The sequence below is a fragment of the Schistosoma haematobium genome, chromosome 4 (genome assembly GCF_000699445.3).
Source record: "Schistosoma haematobium chromosome 4, whole genome shotgun sequence".
Taxonomy (NCBI): domain Eukaryota; kingdom Metazoa; phylum Platyhelminthes; class Trematoda; order Strigeidida; family Schistosomatidae; genus Schistosoma; species Schistosoma haematobium.
In genome coordinates, this window is record NC_067199.1 from 23,609,705 (window position 1) to 23,630,532 (window position 20,828).

A 20,828-nucleotide genomic window follows, 5' to 3' on the forward strand; every position below is an offset into this window, starting at 1 on the left:
AAAATAGCTGAACCAAAAAACCCCGAAATATACGTCAACTATATTTATTTACAATATACGTGGACATGTCTGTAGTTTATATATAATCAATTAGCTGTACAATTCACAATGTTTTTCTAAAAATGGCAAAATTTAGAAAAGTAGTTTTTCATTTAGAAAATAAAACTCAAACATATTAAACAGTTATATATATATATATATATATATATAGAGAGAGAGAGAGAAAAAGGAGTGTAGTATTATTTAATTATTACTTTAACTCGAGCTCTCTCTTTGTCATTCGTGTATTTATCTGTACTATTCTTAACTATTATTATTAACATTAACATGAACGTGTGATGGTGGCAGTAGTAGTATGTGTATAAATTGAAACGTTGCAATAAGAAAAAACAAACGATACTCCTTTAAGTTTAAACAAATAGAAAGAAAATCTATCATTGAAATTTTAACATATAAATTAATTGAGCTTAGCACAATACGCATCAGCATAAATATTGTCAGTAAATCAGTCTAAATAGCCAAAATTAAATAAATGGAAGAGAGAGAACAAGAGAAAGCAATATTTTGCAGAATAAAAAAAATAATTTCGAAAATTAAGAAAAACCAAAATAAATAAATAAAAGGATTATAATGTGTCGTATGATAACTATTCATCTCATTAGATAGACAAAAAGATAGTTGTTGTTAAGCCACGTGATGTACATTATGGAAGAGGAGGGGTGATGAATAAAAATGAGAGAGAAATTCATTGTATACAGAACAGTTGTAGTGATAATAATAATAACAACAATAATAGTCAATGAGATACCATGACACAGGCATAAATAAAAAAGTGAGAGATAGAGAGAGTGAAAGTAATAGAAGACAGTGGTGAAAGTACATATATAGAAGCAAACCATAAAAGAATACTTCATCATTATATACTGCTATGTAAAGGTAGATTAACAAGATTTTCAGGTGTATCACTACGATAACATTTTATTTTCTCATATTTTCCAGTTGAATAATCCATAGTTAGAAATGTGTCCACAGCTAAATCCACTAGTTGACCAGTATTTTGATTAAGAACACGTTCTCTATGTTCACTAAGACGAATACGAGTTATTTGACCAGTCTCTGGACGTGGATTATCTGGAAATGTATTTATTTGTAATAAACAGATTATAACAAAATTTATTATAACAGGAAATAAAAAATTAGAAAAAAGTAATAATATTCAACGGTTATTTTCGGAAAGAAACCGATCATGACAACAAATAATTGAAAATCTCGACAGGACAGTCATTTTTTAGAAGATTAACTGTTAGGTTTGTGGAATAGTGGGAGTTTATTGATAAAAGCAATAGGTTTTCAATCACTAGATTATGAATTTGAATCTTTTTCTACTTACACCGGTTTTTAGAGCTAGGTAATAAAATTAGCTTTAATAAAAACGGTGTGGCTTACAGTCAAGTAAATAAACATGTATTGGATGATTTATATTAAGCAGAGGTGAATGTTGGCCAACAGTGGAATCCAGAACGTGCGTTTCGTCCTTTTCGGGACTCGTCGGAAATGAGCACCCACGACTCCACACACCTGCTTAAAATGCTTGTGATTTAAAGGCACTATCGTGGCAATTCACACAGGATGTACATATGCCAATAAGAGATTGATTAATTGCGGTTATAGACATCAATTGGAGGTTCCAAATATATATAAGTTATATCCAATCAAATTTATTCATATTATTGCAAAGATAGTTTTCATTAATTCACTGACATTATCATCAGGATTTCAATTTAATCTCCTTGTTGGGGTAACTGATTTATTCTCGAAAAAGCTACATAAATAATCTGTTTTACATAAGCACACAAAAGTCCATCATAAAACTCTACCATTATGAAAAGACAAGAATTTAATTAAATAAATCCCCTCAAAAGATGAACACTTTTTATTTTAATATCTACTCAAAAATATAAGGGATTGATACAACATATGGATTAGTATAACGGTCTGTGGAGATTGCAGTATATTCATAGTTGGAATGACGGATTGACCTTAGTTAGACCACCACTAGACGAGCGTTTAGCTCAGTAAGGGACACCTCAACAGTGTGCATCCACGATCCCGCACGCGGAAACCGAGCCCAGGACCTTTGATCTCGCGCGCGTGAAAATACTGCAATCTCTACAGATCCTCCATACTAATAACAATCATGTACTCACTAGTGACTAGCTTTAAGATGTAGCTCCTAGAGTTCTCGTGAGAAGCCATGACCAGTAGGGTTCAGTTAGTGACCCACCACAGTGTTGTGTAATATCATGGATTAATTGAAGTTAAACATGGACATTACTGGAACCCGAGACAATTTTTAAGAAATTAGGTGTTCGGGCACGAGAGCGAAAGTTCTGGGCTCGGTTCCCAAGTGCAGGATCTGGGATGCGCACTTTTAAGGAGTCCCATACCAAAGCGAAACGCTCGTCCGGTGTTTCTATGTTCTCAATGGTGGCCTAACTAAGATTCGTTCGTGAGTTTAACTGTGAAAATTCATAAATTTTCGTGATAATTTTTATTCGAAATGGAAAATAAAATAGACTATATCGATTATTCTGTTAAGTACATACCTACTGGCTAAGATGCTGTTATCATGTATATGCAACAAACTAGATAATTTAACACTAACAATTTTACCCATATTTTTGATAAACGGTAATTAAGTTACTTTAGATGATTTGGAGGGTTTATTAAAAATTGACTTGATTCAATCAGTGCTACCTACTTTTCAGTCATACTCCAAATGAGATCAATTTATGGCGAATACAAAAATCTAAAAGGTAAAAACCAAGAAGTAATTTGTCTACATCACTGTTAACGAACTTATATCATGGGATCACTTTGTTAACTTACTAATTAAAAAATATAAAAACCAGTAGAATTAAATCCAACATCTTTTTGACTGAAATATACATTATGAGTTGTATGACTGTAGAAAATCACCTATATTAGGAGTATGATGTACACACACACATGAACTAACCATAAAACAAGAGTAAACTGAATGTACACATACACTGATTGTAGAAAGTTAAATTAATGATAATGAATACACTTAAATTGAATACGATGTGTATTGTATTTTTAAAAGTTTTACCTCTTGAACCAGCGATGAATGATATGATCATTGCTTTTTCAGGTCGAGTAACGCGATTTGCATCTTGGAATAAACTTTGCACTGTACTTAATTGTGATTCGGTTAAACATAAATCATCTTGAATTTTCACAGATGACAAATTTGTAGACGCGTTAACAATATTGCCAGTAACCGTTGTTAATGAAGGTTGTGATGAATTTATAAGATTTGTTTCATTAGGAACCATAGTATTTGAAGTCTCCGCCAGGTGTATGTTGTAGTTTGGAAGACTTGTGGTAATAGATACGGGAGATATATCACAGGGATTTGGTATATTAATATTAGAGTTGCCAGTGTCATTATTAGTATATGCGTTTGATACAACAACCTGGTGACTAGTGGTATTTTGTGTTACATTAGAAGAATCCACATGAATTTTACTTTGATTTGACGGTCTTATTACAGTCAAATTAGGTGGTCTGGCTGCTTGAACGGTTGTCGCTGTAGGTCGCGGTAATATCTGAACATACGTTTGATTTACTGAAGACTAGATGAAAGAAACAGAAAATAAGGTGTAAATGATTTTTAATTTATCCTGAAACCACTTTGTAAATTAGTGACGCTAAAAAAGCTTTTATACACTACTTTTAAAAAATGAACGACTAAGTAGATAATTCTTTAAATTGCTATTTTCAAATTTGAAATCTCGCTTCTTAAAGTCGCGATTTTAGGGGCTGAATGTCAAGTCTACGGATAACTGCCCCATTAACACTAGCAAATTTTGTGTTATTATCAGTAGACTTCCCAGTACAAATGCAGAACGGTTGAGTAGATATTTAAGTGTAAATTAAGACACTCAGAAGAGATAATAATTACTTTTCTGAAACTAAATAAAAGTACGTTGGAGAATTGAAGATTTACGAAAATCTTAACCAGTGGCATTTTCCATGACGCGTGAAAATTCTGTTCCGATATATGACAACCTGATTTTCAACCAGTTACTGTAAACTTTAATCTAAGTTAAACAGATAAATAGTCAAAGGTACTTTGAAGTCGAAATAAAGCCAAATAGATAGCCATAAACGTTTCAAGATTAGTTAGATTTACATAAACCGCTTCTGAAACAAACAACTAATATATACAGTCTTATTGCATATTCTATAACAACCACAAAAACTGACAGAACAACAAATAGCATTTCCATATTGATAAATAAAATAGTAGTACAGTGAAACCTATTGAATAAATATATGTTCTAGCATAGTAAGCTACAAACAACTATACCTGAACTGTTGGTTTCGGTGCTATAACACTAAATCGTTGTACAAGCTGAGGTCGTTGAGATTGAACTTGTGGTGAAGTTAAGCGTGTTGGAGTCGATGCAAACACAACAGGTTTATTATCAATAACAGTAGTGGAATTAGGTGGTCTAATTAAATTGACTGATGTTTGATGTTGTATAGGATATGATGGTGATAAGTATATTTGATTACTTCCTGATGAATTGATGACTGGTTGAGAAGTAACTGTATTTTCACAGATATTATTTGTAGAATTTATTTGAATTAAACGATTTGGACGAGGAGCAATACATACTAACGGATTACTTGAATTAAGTTTCGGACGTAAAATTGGGATGGAACTGTTGACAACCATACTAGGAACCTAAAAATTAGAAACAGCTTTATAATACAAGAAATTATCAAAAATAATATAAACAAAATAGAAGTATCAACATATTGAAAATAAATTATGTATTAAGTAAAATCCCTATCTGAAAACCACATTAATTACATATTTTTATTATTAAACAAACGATTGGATAGTAGTATAGCAAAAGTTACTAAAAAAGCAACTTGTAATGGCCAGCATATTTTAAAAAAATTTGTTTTATTTAGTAGCTGCTACTAATGCAAAACAAAGACACATAGTCAAACTTTTATCTTTCACCTAATTATAATTCGTAGTAGAACTATACTGTCAAATAAATGTCAAGCGCGAATTTTCATTTTGAAAACTTGTGCTATTATTAAACCATTAGTATTTAGTGTTAAATCTTAAGTAAGGTAGACGACACTATAATACATAGATTTCAACCAAAGACAATTGTACAAAGGATCAGTGAGGACTGATTACAAAACTAACAATGTTAGGGTTTATTACTATGTGATACACATGTGAATGGACAATAATCGATGACCCAAATGTCTTATTAAGAATTTAATTTCAATTATGTCAAAACACTTTTCGATGGTTTTGTTCTCTGAGCTGGATGGCTTGGTCGTGGAGCCTTAAGGTCAACAAAGACCAATCAACATCGAGGTCTACAGAACAAGCTGTGAACCATATATGGAGAAACTCGAACACTTCACTTTTACGGGAATTTTGTGCTGATGATGTCGTTCAGAAGAACGATGAAAGCTCCACGACCAAACCATTCAGCTCAGAGAACAAAACTCCATCAAAATCATCTGCATGAGCTTCAAATCTTCAACACTCTTCGTCAAAAAACTGAAGCCTTTTTATGGTCTTAAAAGTAAGAGGGATTCACAAAGTAAAAGCTTTAAGTATTATTCGAATAAAGTACACTTGTAAAAGGCATTGATTTAATTATTCATTGATTGACGTTCGTTTCAATCAGATACTGGAGTTTGTAAACAAACTAGCAATTTTTTTAATCATTTTTCCTAAACTGTATTCAAAGGAAATGCTATCTGTGTGAGGGATTAATCTGATTATTATTCCGTTATCGTCTATTCTAAGACGTACTGTCCCCAAATGCCCTGGTATGGCCGAGAGTGGGGATAGTCCGCTCTCCCTCTCGAAATACTCTCACACGGCCACGCGTATACAGTCTCTGCCAGAGAAGTCCTACTCATTGCCTTCTCGTGGCGGGGGTGTTGTTCACAAAAATGAGAGGATGAAAAGCGAATGTCCGGCGCTTTAACCGGATTCCAAACCAATGGTGCACATGGGCTCCAGTATCCTGAGGGAACAAATGGCGTACGAACCAATTCCTTGGTCACCGGCTACCATGGGACTGCATCTCCTCACGATGCTCCACTGCCTTGTGTGTTAGAACTTTAGGTCAAAAGCTCGGGGTGTGGCCCCCTAAGATAACCACCTGCTTCGGTCTGGGCACCCGGGCAGTATCACAGCCCACACACAAATATGATGAACTCTCTATATCTATGGAAACTACTTTTCTCGCTTCGAATAACAATAAAATGATTATTATTACTATTATTATTATTATTATTATTATTATTATTATTATTATTATTTACTACGTCATTATTCACCCTCTTTTATACTTATACAGCGGCTCGTCTTTGGTGGAAATTCGACTGTATCTAAACGTTCTCGAGTCACTGTCCGGTTGAAAATTGTATTTCACCACCGAATATGAGTACTGAAGCATTTTTCTGAAACCACGTGCACCATTCAAACTGGCTGCCTTCAACGTTCGCACACTTATGCAGGTTGGACAACAGATAGGGCTGGCTATGTCTTTGGAAAGTCTTAATATCGATGTCTGCTGTCTTCCGAGACTCGTATTCAAGACTCTGGTGAAGTACTACAAATCCGCTCTCCATCTGTCGCTTCGAAAAGCTTGTTTCACGTGCGCTTATCCGGGGACTCTGTGGCATCTTCGTCTGGTCTTGCTGGCGTTAGTGTCGCACTAAGCGCTAGAGCTGAGGCAGCACTAATCGACTGGATCCCCATTAACAGTCGGTTATGTGCTGTTAGATTAGAAAGTTCCATCAAAGTGAGAAGAAATCGGCGTAAGAAACGATGTCTTTTCGTCATCTCCGCCTATGCTCCGACAGAGCGCAGACCGGATGCAATCAAGGATGAATTCTACCACCAGTTATCTGTTCTTCTCCAGAAAGTGCGTTCGACAGATATTGTAGTACTAGCCGGAGACTTGAATGCTCAGGTCGGGCGTCTAGGCACAGAAGAGAGTCGTTTAGGTGGCCAATGGGGACTTGTTGGTCGCAGGACAGATAACGGGGACCATCTACTGCAACTGTGCACAGACCATAACCTGTTTCTGGCTAGCACTAACTGTCGGCACAGTCGTCGCCGATGTGCAACCTGGCGTCCCCCTTCTGCATCTCAAGCCTGGACTCAGATTGATCACATCGCGATCAGCTACCGCTGGCGTGGTTGTGTACAAGACTGCCGTTCCTTTTGGAGTACCTATCTGGACTCTGACCATGCTTTGGTCTGCGCCAATCTTACCTTACTTTTCAGTGGCCACCAAAGTGACCGCCACCAACGGATTGATGTTAGCAAGCTGGTTGCAACTTCTGTTGCAAGTAAGTATCGAACCGAGCTAGGTGCTAGGCTAGCTACCATTCCACCGAAAAGTATGGATGAGCATTGGTTGCAATTGCATGACGCCATGAAAATGGAGGGTACAGTCAGTTGTGGGTTCGCGAAACGTCCCGCTTATAAGCACTGGGTTTCTTCAGGCTCTTTACAACTCATCCAACCCATCGGTCTACTCCGAGTGACCGTGAGTTTGACCACAAACGAAGGATGTTACGTAATGAAATCGGGCAAAGCTTGCGTAAGGACCGAGAAGCCTGGTGGTCGAAGCGTGCTAATGAGCTGGAAGAAGCAGCTGCATCTGGTAACTGCCGGAAGCTCTTCCAACTCATCCGAGCCACTGGCAGCAAGAAGTCTGGTGTGAGCGAAGCAATCTGCGAGGATGACGGAACGCTAATCACTAACATCCATCGACGTCTTGGACGATGGGCAGAATTTTTCGAAGGGCAGTTCAACCGGCTTGCTGCTCCGGAAACATCGGTCAGACTGTCCTGCCCTCCATGGCCGGTGACGACTGATCCACCAAACGAGGCGGAAGTCCGCAAGGAACTCCAACTCTTGAAGCGCTACAAATCACCTAGCCCAGATGAATTACCTCCGGCTCTTTTTAAAGATGGTGGTGACTTTCTGACTAAGGAATTGACGACGTTGTTTACAAAGGTTTGGCAGCTAGAGAGTGTACCAACGTCATGGAATGAGTCGATAGTTGTCCCTATCTTTAAAAAGGGTTCACGTCGTTCCTGTAACAACTATCGGGGGATAAGTCTACTTCCGATTGCGTCCAAGCTATTAGCTTCCGTCATACTTCGTAGGTTGTTCAAAACCCAAGAAAGATTGACTCGCGAGGAGCAGGCTGGGTTTCGTTCTGGTCGAGGATGTATTGATCATATCTTCACCCTCTGCCAAATGTTAGAACACCGCCATACTTTTCAAAGGCCAACAATCGTACTGTTTCTTGACATCAGGGCTGCCTTCGATTCGTTGGACAGGGCTGTTCTCTGGGATTGTCTATTGAAGAAGGGTGTGCCTGAGAAGTTTATTAACATCCTGAAAGCCCTATACACAAACACCTCAGGCAGAGTGAGGGCATACAACCATCTCTCTCCATCGTTCCATTCGAGCATTGGGGTTAGGCAGGGTTGCCCAATCTCACCATTCCTCTTCAACTTTGCCATCGACGACATTCTGGAAACAGCTCTGATGGATGTAAGTAATGGCGGTGTGGATCTGTTGCCTGGAGGAAGACTTCTCGACCTTGAGTATGCGGATGATATTGTCTTACTGTGCGATAATGCCCAAGGCATGCAATCCGCATTTAATCAGTTGACAATCAGTGTCCGTAGGTATAGTACGTGCTTTGCACCTTCGAAGTGCAAAGTACTTCTACAAGACTGGCAGGATCCTAATCCTGTACTCACCCTGGACGGTGAGCAGATAGAAGTAGTCGAGAAGTTCGTGTATCTGGGTAGCTGCGTAAGTGCTGGTGGGGGTGTGAGTGATGAGATCAATGCACGTATAGTGAAAGCCAGAGCGGTTTATGCCAATCTGGGCCACCTTTGGCGCCTTCGAGATGTTAGTCTGGCTGTAAAAGGTCGGATCTACAACGCGTCGGTGAGAGCAGTTTTGTTCTATGCTTGTGAAACCTGGCCTCTCCGAGTTGAGGACGTTAGACGACTCTCTGTGTTCGATTATTGTTGTCTCCGAAGGATTGCTGACATTCAGTGGCAACACCATGTCAGTAATGCAGAGGTTCGGCATCGTGTGTTCGGGCATAGAGACGATAATGCAATTGGTGTCACCATCTTGAAACACCGACTTCGATGGCTTGGACATGTTCTCCGAATGTCGTCCCAGAGAATTTCACGTCGTACATTATTTGCCGACTCTGGGACTGGTTGGAAAAAGCGGAGAGGTGGTCAGTATATGACATGGTGTCGTGGTATGAAAGAAAGCTGCAAAGGACTGGCTTCTGTTGGTCCTTCACGACTCTCTGGTTGGGGTCCGAGAGATGGTGCGACACAGTGGCTAGAGACGTTATCATATATGGCTCAGAATAGAAGCCAGTGGCGATCCTGCTGTAACCTTCTTTTACTTTCTTCATAAAAAAAGTGGTTGCGTCTTCCTTAACTGGGAGATTTCTTCTGATTTTACCTTTCCGTTTCCCCATTGTTACCATTATTATTACACCACCTTACATCAATCTCTTCGTTATAATTCTCTTTTTTTCCTTCCCCTTAAATTCTCATTGTTTTGTGTGGCGCATATATATTTGGCGCACTCTTGTACCACTATGTATGTGTTCAAATAAATAAATAAATAAACATACTGCGAAATAGAAGTCCAACAATTAATTATAATTGCAAAAGGTGGTAGGTGCAAAAGGCGGAAAATCTTAGATTTTATAAACTCCTCAGAGAAAAACAGCTTATGGAAATACAAAATGTCCATCTTCAATTATAATTACAAACAAACACTTACTGATTCTGAAGGGATAGATGCAACTTGTTGAGGAGATAATACCTGCGCACCAGTAGTAGATATAGGATACGTGAATTCCGACGACTGTGAAAAATTATTAGACAATCCATGGTTGGTATTTTCATTTTGCGTATTTTGGCCTTGTGACATGTTAATATTTAAAGGTTTTCCAGACTGTAACATAGCATTTGGTGCAATTTTAGAAGAATTTGGATCCATTACACAAATGATTCGAACCGGTGAGTCAGATGGAGCATTTATCACTTTAACAACGCCGCCTGTATTCGGTTGTGAAATACCAGGTCTGATAAGTCTGATGTGATTCACAGGTGTATTCAGTGTTTGTGATACAGGAGAGAATGAAACAGTAGAATAATTGGGAGGAAGACATTGAACAAAATGGGTCTGTCCTAAGTTGGAGACAGGTATGTTATTGACCGACTGTGAATTTGATGAGTGAGTCCCGGAAAATGAAGTCATAGGGCCAGATGGGAAACTAGAAGATTGGATACCAGTGAGATTTGCACTAAAAGGTGAGTTGAAATTGCTGAAAAATGAGAAAAAAGATATTGGTGGTGTGAAGATATTTTCAGTGATTTAAAGAACGAGGCGGTAACTGGTATACTATGCTAACGACATTTAGCGACCTATCAGTCAATCAGGAAACACTGCCCAGTTACAAAACAATTAACAGCAAAAAGCAGTATTATGACAGAGGGATAATATCTTAGCAATCAATCCTCATATGTCGAATTATTTTTTTGCAGTAAAAGGAAAAGGTTAAATTTTGGATATTAGCAGTCCGATTAGTGTTGTGGGTTTTTGTGAGTCTTCGTCACCAAATGACACCAAGGATAGTGCAAAAAGGCTAGGGTTAGGTAAAAAGAGTTAGGCTGGAGCTCTGATATAGGTTTACAAATTAGGGTTAAGATTTTCATTACGAACTTACATCAGCTATGATTCAACTCTTTATTACCCTTCTGTTTACAAACGTAGGGTTGAAATTTAAAGTATGGGTTAGAGTGGGAGAACACGGCTTAGCTTCACAAAGCACTCTTGACTACTTATTGAATCATATCAAGTACTTTAATACAATCTGCTTTGGAAGCAGGAATTTTTCGTAATTTGGCTTAATCATCACCTAAAATTCAAATTTTGGTTACATAATAGATATTTTCTATTGATTTCAAGCATTTTAAGGACCAAATATTGTCAATATTTACTGCATTACCGGTAACATATAAGTTATCTTATACTGAACTTTGAATTTCGCGCAAAACACATGGGGTGCTATCGTAATTTTGATTGGTTAGCTCAAGGCCGTTAGTATGTTATACTTATATCCTAATGAGTTTCGCTACTTTCATTTACCCAACGTTAAACAATAGGCAGTAAACAGCGATAACTGATCCAATAAGATTAAGGCAGACGATCTTGATAGCTATTGTTTACGATTATTACAAATGAAGATCACACATTGGAACTGGTTGGGAAAAGTTTAGGCGCATCAGTAGCAAGACTTATCAACATGACAATATTCCGAGGGCGTAATGGATTAGAACAGATACCTTATTCAAGCCATTCATAAATGAATGAAGTATGTCTCTGAAGCTGAAATGAAAGTTATGTTTAGAACTAAACTGAAAAGTCGACTTCAGAGAGTAGTAAAACTATCGAGAAACCAAAAAAGATTGAAGTTTGATGTTGTTTATTGAACCCTACTTTACATATGCTAGGTGATTTTCAAATGAATCTAAAAACAAGTTAAAAGCTTCAGGGCAGTTGTTCATAAATTTTTCTGTTGCTCGAGTTCCAAGGAATACTCATCATTCTGTTAGCTTTATCACTGTGATAAAACTATCAGTGCTTTTGCTGTATCTCATCTAATGAGGTAATTTTCTTACAACCTTATTGATAAATTTTATAGGAAAGATCTGAAGCACTAGTCCTGTGCTGTTCAAAATATAAATTATGAAACAACAAAATTATCGTAAACAACACCTAAACCAGTGAGTTATGTATGAACTTACAAAGTCTTAGGGAATCCAAGAGTGTACACTCCAGATTCACCATTTTGTAGCATGTCATCATCGTCATCATCATCTTCTTCCTCAACATACATTGTACTATTTTTGGAACCAACAGAAATAGATGTCGACAGAAGCGGATGATGAATGACTGGTTTAATGTCAGTATTTATTTGGGGAGAAATAATGCGATTTGAAACGTCTGAATTTGAACTTGTAAGGTGAAGTGGGAATTGACGATTATTTGGTTCTGTCTTATGTAGTGAATCTTGCTGGAAATTTTTCGATGAAGCTGTAAAAGATGGTTTAGTTTCAAAGGCACCTGGATCATAACCCATAAATTTAGGATTGGAGTTCAATGACATACTTTGCATCTCCGTTTTATTTTCCAAAAGTTCTTGATGATTATTTGACCATAGAGGTGAGATGGACATATTTTGTCTGCGAGCTTCAAGTAAAGCCTGTCGTTCAGACTGACGAGCTAATTTGGAAGCTTCTCGAGCGGCCTTATTCTCACGAGCTCTTTCCTCTTTCTCTTGTTTAAGTTTCATTTTCGTTTCGCGCTCTTTTTCTATGGAAGTAATTACATGATAATAAATCCACTGAACAGTTTCGGAAATTTGTCGACTGATGAACGAATATAGATAGTATAAAAACATACCTTGAGGCTAACTTTTGCTACAACTTGAAGTCAAATAGAAAGCTGCTAGAAATCAAGAAACAGATATTTTATTTTTGTCTGGGACTCCCTAACAGTAAAAACTCACAATCACCGATACTTTTAGAACACAGTTGGAATGTGATAACCACTTTTAACTTCAGTTAATTTTTGAGATACTGTTTTATTCTCAACTTGATTGACTCCACAGCGTTCCAAACATGTTAAACAGTTGAATTTTATCAAATTAGCTAAAAACGCACATGAGTTAATCAGTAGCATCTCCAGATTCTTAATTTATTACAGCAATATACACTTAAGGTTTGTTATCTTTTCATCAAGATAATCCAACGTAAACACGTTTAAACAATCATACTAAGCAAAAATCTGCACCTTTTTCTAAATGTATGGGTTATTAGCGCCAAACCATGGATTTTGTTCCTTCAAAAAATACAAATTAGTTTTGTGAAAAAGATAAGTGACATGTGCAATACGGTCACCCAAGACTTTGGCTTTAGGCCTTACTAAAGACGTCTCAGATAGCTAAGCAGTATGATCCTTTTAGGCTTAACCAGCAGAGGTACGAGTCAAGACCAATCTGACACAAATACCAATCGTTGCAAAACACCATGCTATAAACTGTCTACCTTCTACTTCCATCATCTGACCACAGCGGCAAGATAGTCGGAATATTCGACTTGATAGAAGCAGTACAGACGTAATCTTTTGATATCATTCTTCAACCTAAACAACCTACGATAGACGCCGGGTTCTTCATAGAGGAACAGTGTCAGTGTTACTGAAACAATGTCGCTATATTTGTAAACAAATGTATTCCATAGTTGTGTGAAACGACGACTTCTGACAAATAAATTAAATGTCTGAAAAACGAATGATGTATGAGTATCTTGCTATGAAAGCCTTTACATATCGTGAAAAACGGCGTAGAATGAAACAACAATGGAAACTTAAATGAGGTACTTAAAACTTCGGATGTAAAAGCAGAGAGAACAGAGAGAAAAGTCCATTCCTCTTAACTGACAAAGCAGCTGTGTTGAATATCCTCGATAATAATGCGTTGCGGTCGATGGAGCCAAATATTTTACCACAAGAGACCACCTAGTTTAAATCTGCCTGAGTTCGAAACAATCCCCAAAACAAGGTGGGAGGTAGCACACTAACAAATCAAACGAAGTGACAATATGAAACACCATAGAAAGAGGAAGTTAATAGAATAACAAACATTTTTGAAATGAATAAGATGTCGATAAAAACGAAATGTTGAATATTTCCATGAAGGTAAATGAATGTAATTACGAAATAGTGGTGGATTCTAACACGTCATCTAAGCTATTAAATTCCTGGTTATAGTGATTTCTCACAACTTTACGAAAATCCCCATCTCGCTGTGTTGATCATAAAAAGTTAATTTATGTTTGTATTGGGCCATGATCTGATTAACACAGCAAGTTGAACAGAAAGTGGCAAGGCAGGAGTAATAAACAACCTCAGTGGTCTTATTGTATTCGAACTTCAGTGGTCATTTTTCACAACCATGGAGAAGAACAGGAGGAACTCCCGAGTATTTAACTCAGTTGCAACAATAATTGATTAAAACACGTGAGTGACGAATAGATTTGTTATTAGTTAGATACATACAAAGCGGGAAATTTAAATAGATGACTTCAGGAAAGTCGGGATAAATAGTATAAATCAAGTAGTTCATCAATTAGAAGTGATCAAGTTTATAGTGTGCTTTATGTGTGTTATAAGACTACTTTAATTATGATATGATGCTAAGGAATTCGACTTAACAATCAAACCTTGATTAACTGAACCTACAAACCGATTTCCTAAGATTGCCTGAAAATTTATTATGTATATTTTTTGTTAATATTTTGTATAGAAGGATGTTACATCATTACGTAAAAAACATATTTCCCGGGCTAGTGGTCTTGTCTTTGATTTCAAATCAGTCGGGAGCTTGGGTCAATAAATCAGTCCGTGAGCAGGTAGCACTCGGTCACATATCATTGCTTATTATTCATCGATCAACAATCTTTTATTTGGCCCACCAACCCATAAACTCCCAATCCATAACAAATTACTCATAAATAAAAGCAGCAATAGAAAATTAGCTTTTAACTAACCTTTACGAAGTTGTTTAGCTTTCGGTCCGAATGCAGGTAGTTCATCAAACTCTAGCAATTTTATTCCTGAATGCTTCTTGACGCCTGCCATAGCAGGACTCCGACTACTAATTCTGTCGTTTGTAGAAATAGGTCTATTTTCGCTGTTGTTTCCGGTTTTATTTATATTGGCACGAGTCCATATCAAAGATCGCTTTGAATCTAGATCATCAGAACTTTGACCAGATATACGTGGAAAAGTGCTTTTGCGTCTGGAAAATGAGGTAGAATCTGACTGTGACGAAGTAACCGAATTTCCTGCATTACTTACCACCTCAACAGCAACGGAATCTTCCGTTTCATCTTGACGAGCAAAGCTTCTTCCAGGTATTGGAACATGAACACGTCTTCGCTGACATTCATCCTTTAATTTTTCGAGGTAAGATTCCTTCAAATGTTCTGATTCCAGCTTTCCACGTCGTTGGAAACCACATTTTGGAAGACTGGCTGGAGGTTTATCATTTCCTTTCAAATTAAGAAATTTGTCTAGAACATTACGACCCAAATATTCTGCTAGCAGAGGGGTATCTACAGTATTCCAATTAGTAGCGCTTTTTAGTAGTTTATCTATATTCTTCCCAAAAGCCTCATTAGTAGGCGAAATATCGAAATTGAGGTAGTTAAGGGTTTGTTTACTGTGCAAAATTGTAGCGACAGCTTTGACAAGATTGTTTTCTTCATCCAGAGCTTGGAGAAATATGTTTTCGATATGTTTATTAATCTGTGAGCGGAATAAAACAGGAACACCAAATTCTATCAAGTATTTGAAATATCGGACAAAAATTAGTTATGATACAATCACAGCTATGTTCTGTGGTCATACGAACCTATGTAGGAAAATATAGAATTGACCTAAGAACTAACTAGGAACAAGCAAAGATATATCTATTTGGAGTATCCTGGAGATAGTTAAGACCTTGCAACAACTTGTGGACACGATAAACACTTGAATAAAATTGTAAGCTGATAAGCATATGTATAAGTTATGAATAGCGAGGAAAGTTTCTAAAAGGGCTAGTGATGTGACACATTCAAATTCAAGGTTGGCTGGATGTAATTGTGAGCAGACGACGGTAGAAACCAATATTGTAAGCTATAAATCATTAGTTGCAATATCTGTAAATGTTGTCGTAATGTATGAAGATAGTCTTAGTGATATTACAAATCAAAAAATTAAATGATATTTGAGGGTAACCTAATTTCACTTGCCAAGAAGCCACTAGAGTAATGACTGAATATTCAAGATATCTCTAAACTGTATTACCTCCTATACTTACTTCCAGATATAAGTAAATTTAAATTCTTTATAGGAAGATTTATTCTAGTCCTGACCATCTGAGTGCGAGCACTAACTCGACAAAATCTCGAAAATCTATGGAAATTCAAAGAGAGGAACTAAGAAAGGCTCTCCAATGACCAATTTCTTTAGGTCGATACAAATGTAGTGCAGCTTTAAAAAAGTAATTAAAACGGGTCAGATATCCTCAATAACTGACTTCGATTACACCAAAGACTTTGTTCAACTTACAGGGAGCTACGTAAAAATACAAAAAATTACACGCAAAATGGAGACAACTTTTATTTAGTTAGAGTGGGAATTCAAGTTGTATAAATACATCTAACAGCTTTTCAAATGACTGTAAGTTCAGAACTGAAATACCATGGCCTGGAAAATTGAGAATTCTAAGCACGGGTTCGGCTACTATACACCATTTTCACGTAAGTAAATGTGAAACATTGTGTATTCCACTTAGTAACTACTGACGACGACATATTTACATATATTCCATAAGACAACCAATTCCAGTATTAAAGTAATTTTGTAGTTGATAAAATATTGAATGTAAACAAACTTTAGACTTGGGAAATGTCCGACGGAAATGCAAAAAAACAGGTCACTATCGATGGAACAGAAATTTCCAAGCATATTAGTCGAACTCGCGAATTGTACATGACCCTTTAGAACGAGATAGTCATTAAATATTCTCAGGTTGAGAGCACCGGTTGGCAATGAACGAATAAAAACGAACATTTATTGACAAATTCAGTTTGCAATTTATTACATGACGATTAATAAGAACTGACCACAAGCAAGTAGGAAATAAACGGGCCACATTCACGAAGCAGTCATCAGATATGGTTTAATATGTTCTACATCGTGTTACCTAGTCAGTCATAAAGAAAGTAGGGTCTGGGACATATGTTCATCATTCAAAGTTGCTATACTGTTATATCCGGACGAAGAATAAATGGATAGCAACTGCTAGGACTTATATTGATGGACTATTAGTATATATATTCCTTTAATCATAAGCTTTCATTTGACCTATTGGCTACTGTTACACGATTTACTATTCTTAGCTTATTCCCAATTTAGTTCTATTAATTACAGTCTAATATACCCACAGCTACTTGTGACTCGATCTCGTATAATAATTATTTTTCCATTTTATGGTGTGATGAGGTCTCGTCTGTTTGTATATAAACTACGTACGTCTGAAATATACGATCCATACAGCGGAGGTTGATATTCATGTTCTGGACTGGACGGGCTGAGCTAGGCGAGAAGTTACCATTTTGAGGACCAATGAGGACTCAGAGTTGACTAAAGACTACTCGTGCCAGTTAACGCATAATTGACTTAGCACAAGGACAAGGTCACATAAATTAGTGTCCTGACTGGTGATTTTGTCGGGTAATATTCGATCGGGCCATAAGATATAACATACGCCGTGTAAATACGGTTAGACGAAGTTATCAGAACAAACTCCATAGTAGTAGCCGTAACAGTACCAGTAGCAGGAGATAAAAAACAAACGATGTAATTCGAGAAGAGGGAGTTAATTAGCTATATAAAAAGTATGAAATCATGTTGAAACCTATTATCTGAGAAAGGCAAAAAGTAAATGCTTCTGTGCCATTGTGTTAGCGGGACACAGACTGAATTAAAGCATGCTCAATGCACGATTGCTTTGGTGCACGCTGACTGGCTAGTTCTTATCCAATCAGCGCTAGTCGATACTTGAAGAATACTCTAGAATCTTCTCATGTAAAACCTATAAATATACTAACGTTTTCCCTATTGTGCTTTTTACTTCCATCTAACCTTGTTATTTGGAATAAAATCTCTTTCCTGTTCAACCGTGTTCTGATTTGGGGACTTGTCGAGTGAATCGGTGTCCGAGAATACTAAGCAATAGGAATAGCTGGGTCATAACCGTAAGGAAGAGAAATATAACACATTGCGACCGATCACGAGTCATGTTACCCATCACCTCTTACCATCGGTCATGATAATCGCATAGATACCAACCCGGTAATCTCCAGCAGGTTGATAGATCTATGGTTTAGCAGTTCAGGCAATCGACTTTTGGCCACTAAGTTCAGGTTGTGAACCCCTCACCACCTAGTTTAATCTGAACAGCCAGTGTCGTTAGCCCCCATACTCGAAATGTGGTTCATACCCAAGTGCCTCCTGAGGGAGTTTATTAAATTAAAAAAATTAAGCTGAAATCATGAACCGCTCAGTATAAGACTAGTATTGAAAACATAGAAGCACTGGACGGTCGCTTCGTCCTAGTGTAGGACTCCTCAGCCTTGATCGGGTCATAATTTCAATAAAATTCAACAATCTCCACAGCGCTATACCAAAAAATTAGGCATAGCTCCAACCAGCAATCACTGATATTATGGACTGATGATATGTCTCGGTTTGGTCGCCCGTCTTTCTTGCAACCTACTTCTACATCATTAAATACTACTAGCCGAGGCAGGTGATAAAGTTGTGGGAAATCATGCGGTGGAAATAATGGTGGTACTATGATTTATGGATGACCTTTGAGTGACACTAAGGTGACCTTGATAGGGTTTATCTAATAGCTATAACCAAATGAGGGTTATATACCAGGGTGAAGAATTGGAATTATGATTTACAGTTGATGGTTAGGGTTATAAATTACATTTAGGGTTTTCTTCACCAACTTACATCAGCTATAATGCCAAAACTCTATTTAACCAAATGGACGGGTGAATTTCGCGCCAAAACCTGACACCTGTTACCTTTTATCTGATTGGTCCGTCCATAAATTATAGTCTCGCCGAAGTAACTTTGGATAAACCAGGTCTACTTATGGCACCAAAAGGAGTAAAATTAGAATGCGGAGTAGATAGCAATTAGTTTTTAGGACCTATTCAAACTTTATTTACATACGGGTACAGCGTAATTATGGTTACTTGCATGTAACAAAAAGACAAACATAAGCATAACTATTTGGTTGATATTTTCGAACCTAAAATGAAACGAGTGTAGAATAATTCACACGCAGATAGCGGTTTTACGGTCGTAACGCGCAGAATGGTAAGAATTTATGGGGACGAATCTTTGCACAGGGCATATTATGTATGATATTAACATCAGAAACACGAGAACGTTCGTAAATTTATTACTCATGCAGAAGCTATGTATACATTACCCAGTCTTTCCGCACTGAATAACTCATTTGCATCACTTACATTTTGATTAGCCCCAAAAAGGATGAACATTTCTACAGTCACCCGAGAAAACCCTGAAGGACATTAGTAAAATAAACCGTTATATTACATAAGGTGAGTAAGGATATCCCTAGCTTCAGCGGTTTGATCATATTTGAACCAACAGTGATACTCTATATTCTTAGCCAAAAAAATGTTGGACCTGATAAACAATTGGTCCATATTGACAAAACAACCTGACGCATCTGGATAAGAACTACCAACATCCCATCATAAAGAGGTGAACCAATGAAGGACTTTAAAATAATGAATATTTTTTTAGTTAACGAGAGACGAATATATCATACGACGGATTTAATGATGTGTCGGTACACAAAACACTCGCAGGCATTATATAAAAAACTAAATATGGTACAACGTTATAAACGTAGACAAGATAACAGGGAAGATACTTGATAACGATCATTACAAACCTGTTGTACTGTACTTTGTTTCACGTTGCTGAAAGCTAAGAGTAAACACAACTTTGATTTTACATCCATATGACTGAAAGAGGCATCGATACATTCCAGTTTTTCTTCATTAAGAGAATCAGGATCAATAGATTTAGTCCAGTTGTTATCAAAGAACTGCTGTCGAACAAATTTCATCAAGTCACCCATTGCAAAAGTGTAACTCCTTAGTCCATATAAAGTAACGTCTAAAGGTCAAACTACGCTCTTAAGGTTATCACACTGAAAGTAAGAAACCAAATTCCAATCACTAGACTATTGTATTAGAAGACAATTTAATTCTGTGATTAATCCCACAATAATGCGTTCAACACCTCGACTGATAACTTCCGATTCTCATTACTAGATTATCCTTATTTCACGATTTTGTTGATATAAATTTTTATCGATTCAAATGGTTCAAGCGGTTCTAGACGGAATAGAAGCTTTCGCTTAACGGACCTCCGTATCAAGAAGCGGTGGATCGCCAGTTCCTTCAATAAAAATTAAGCGATAAAAAAGGGTAAATTATAATGAGACACTGTCCATAGTCCTTAACAATGTGTCTTCTCTTAAAGTACTCCTGGAAAGTCTCATGGTCTAGCTCAGCCGGCAGCAAACTTCACAGTTTAACTACTATTAAGGAATAGAAGATGTGCCTACATTCTATCCTGATTTTTTGGATTTTCAGTTTAGGGGTGTTACGCCTAAGGTTTGTGTTGGGACTACGCTTAAGTAGGTGTTTAAGGAGATGCTCAGAAGTGCTTGGTAAATTGTAAGTCATTTGGAAGCCACCTCTAAGACGTCTGTGATATAAAGGGTAAAGATTCAGTGATTGGTGTCATTGGAAAAGAGGGGACATTTGACTGATTTAAAACTGTCATAATGAATATTAATAATTTCACTGTTTTTAAATGTATTGGTTTTACTGGACTTCTGGACTTGTTTTTTATATTTCTGTGGTGTTTGAACGAACTAATAATACCTTTGTACTTGTTGAATGCTCGATTTCGAATTCCAAATACAATACTTCCGTTTGTGCTTGTG

At 37.0% G+C, this 20,828-nt stretch overlaps 1 protein-coding gene across 1 annotated transcript; it reads right to left on the minus strand.

The window, feature by feature from the left end:
- Nucleotides 1–56: 56 nt before the first annotated feature.
- WHSC2_1 (Negative elongation factor A) lies at nucleotides 57–19,996 on the minus strand. Its single transcript, XM_051208207.1, has 8 exons — nucleotides 19,764–19,996; nucleotides 15,071–15,520; nucleotides 14,761–15,034; nucleotides 11,956–12,523; nucleotides 9,926–10,472; nucleotides 4,397–4,777; nucleotides 3,134–3,659; nucleotides 57–1,131 (listed from the first exon to the last, which is right to left on the minus strand). Exons 1-8 carry the CDS (start codon nucleotides 19,830–19,832, stop codon nucleotides 917–919), a joined length of 3,030 nt encoding a protein of 1,009 aa, XP_051066562.1. The 5' UTR covers nucleotides 19,833–19,996; the 3' UTR covers nucleotides 57–916.
- Between the last annotated feature and the right edge of the window lie 832 nt (nucleotides 19,997–20,828).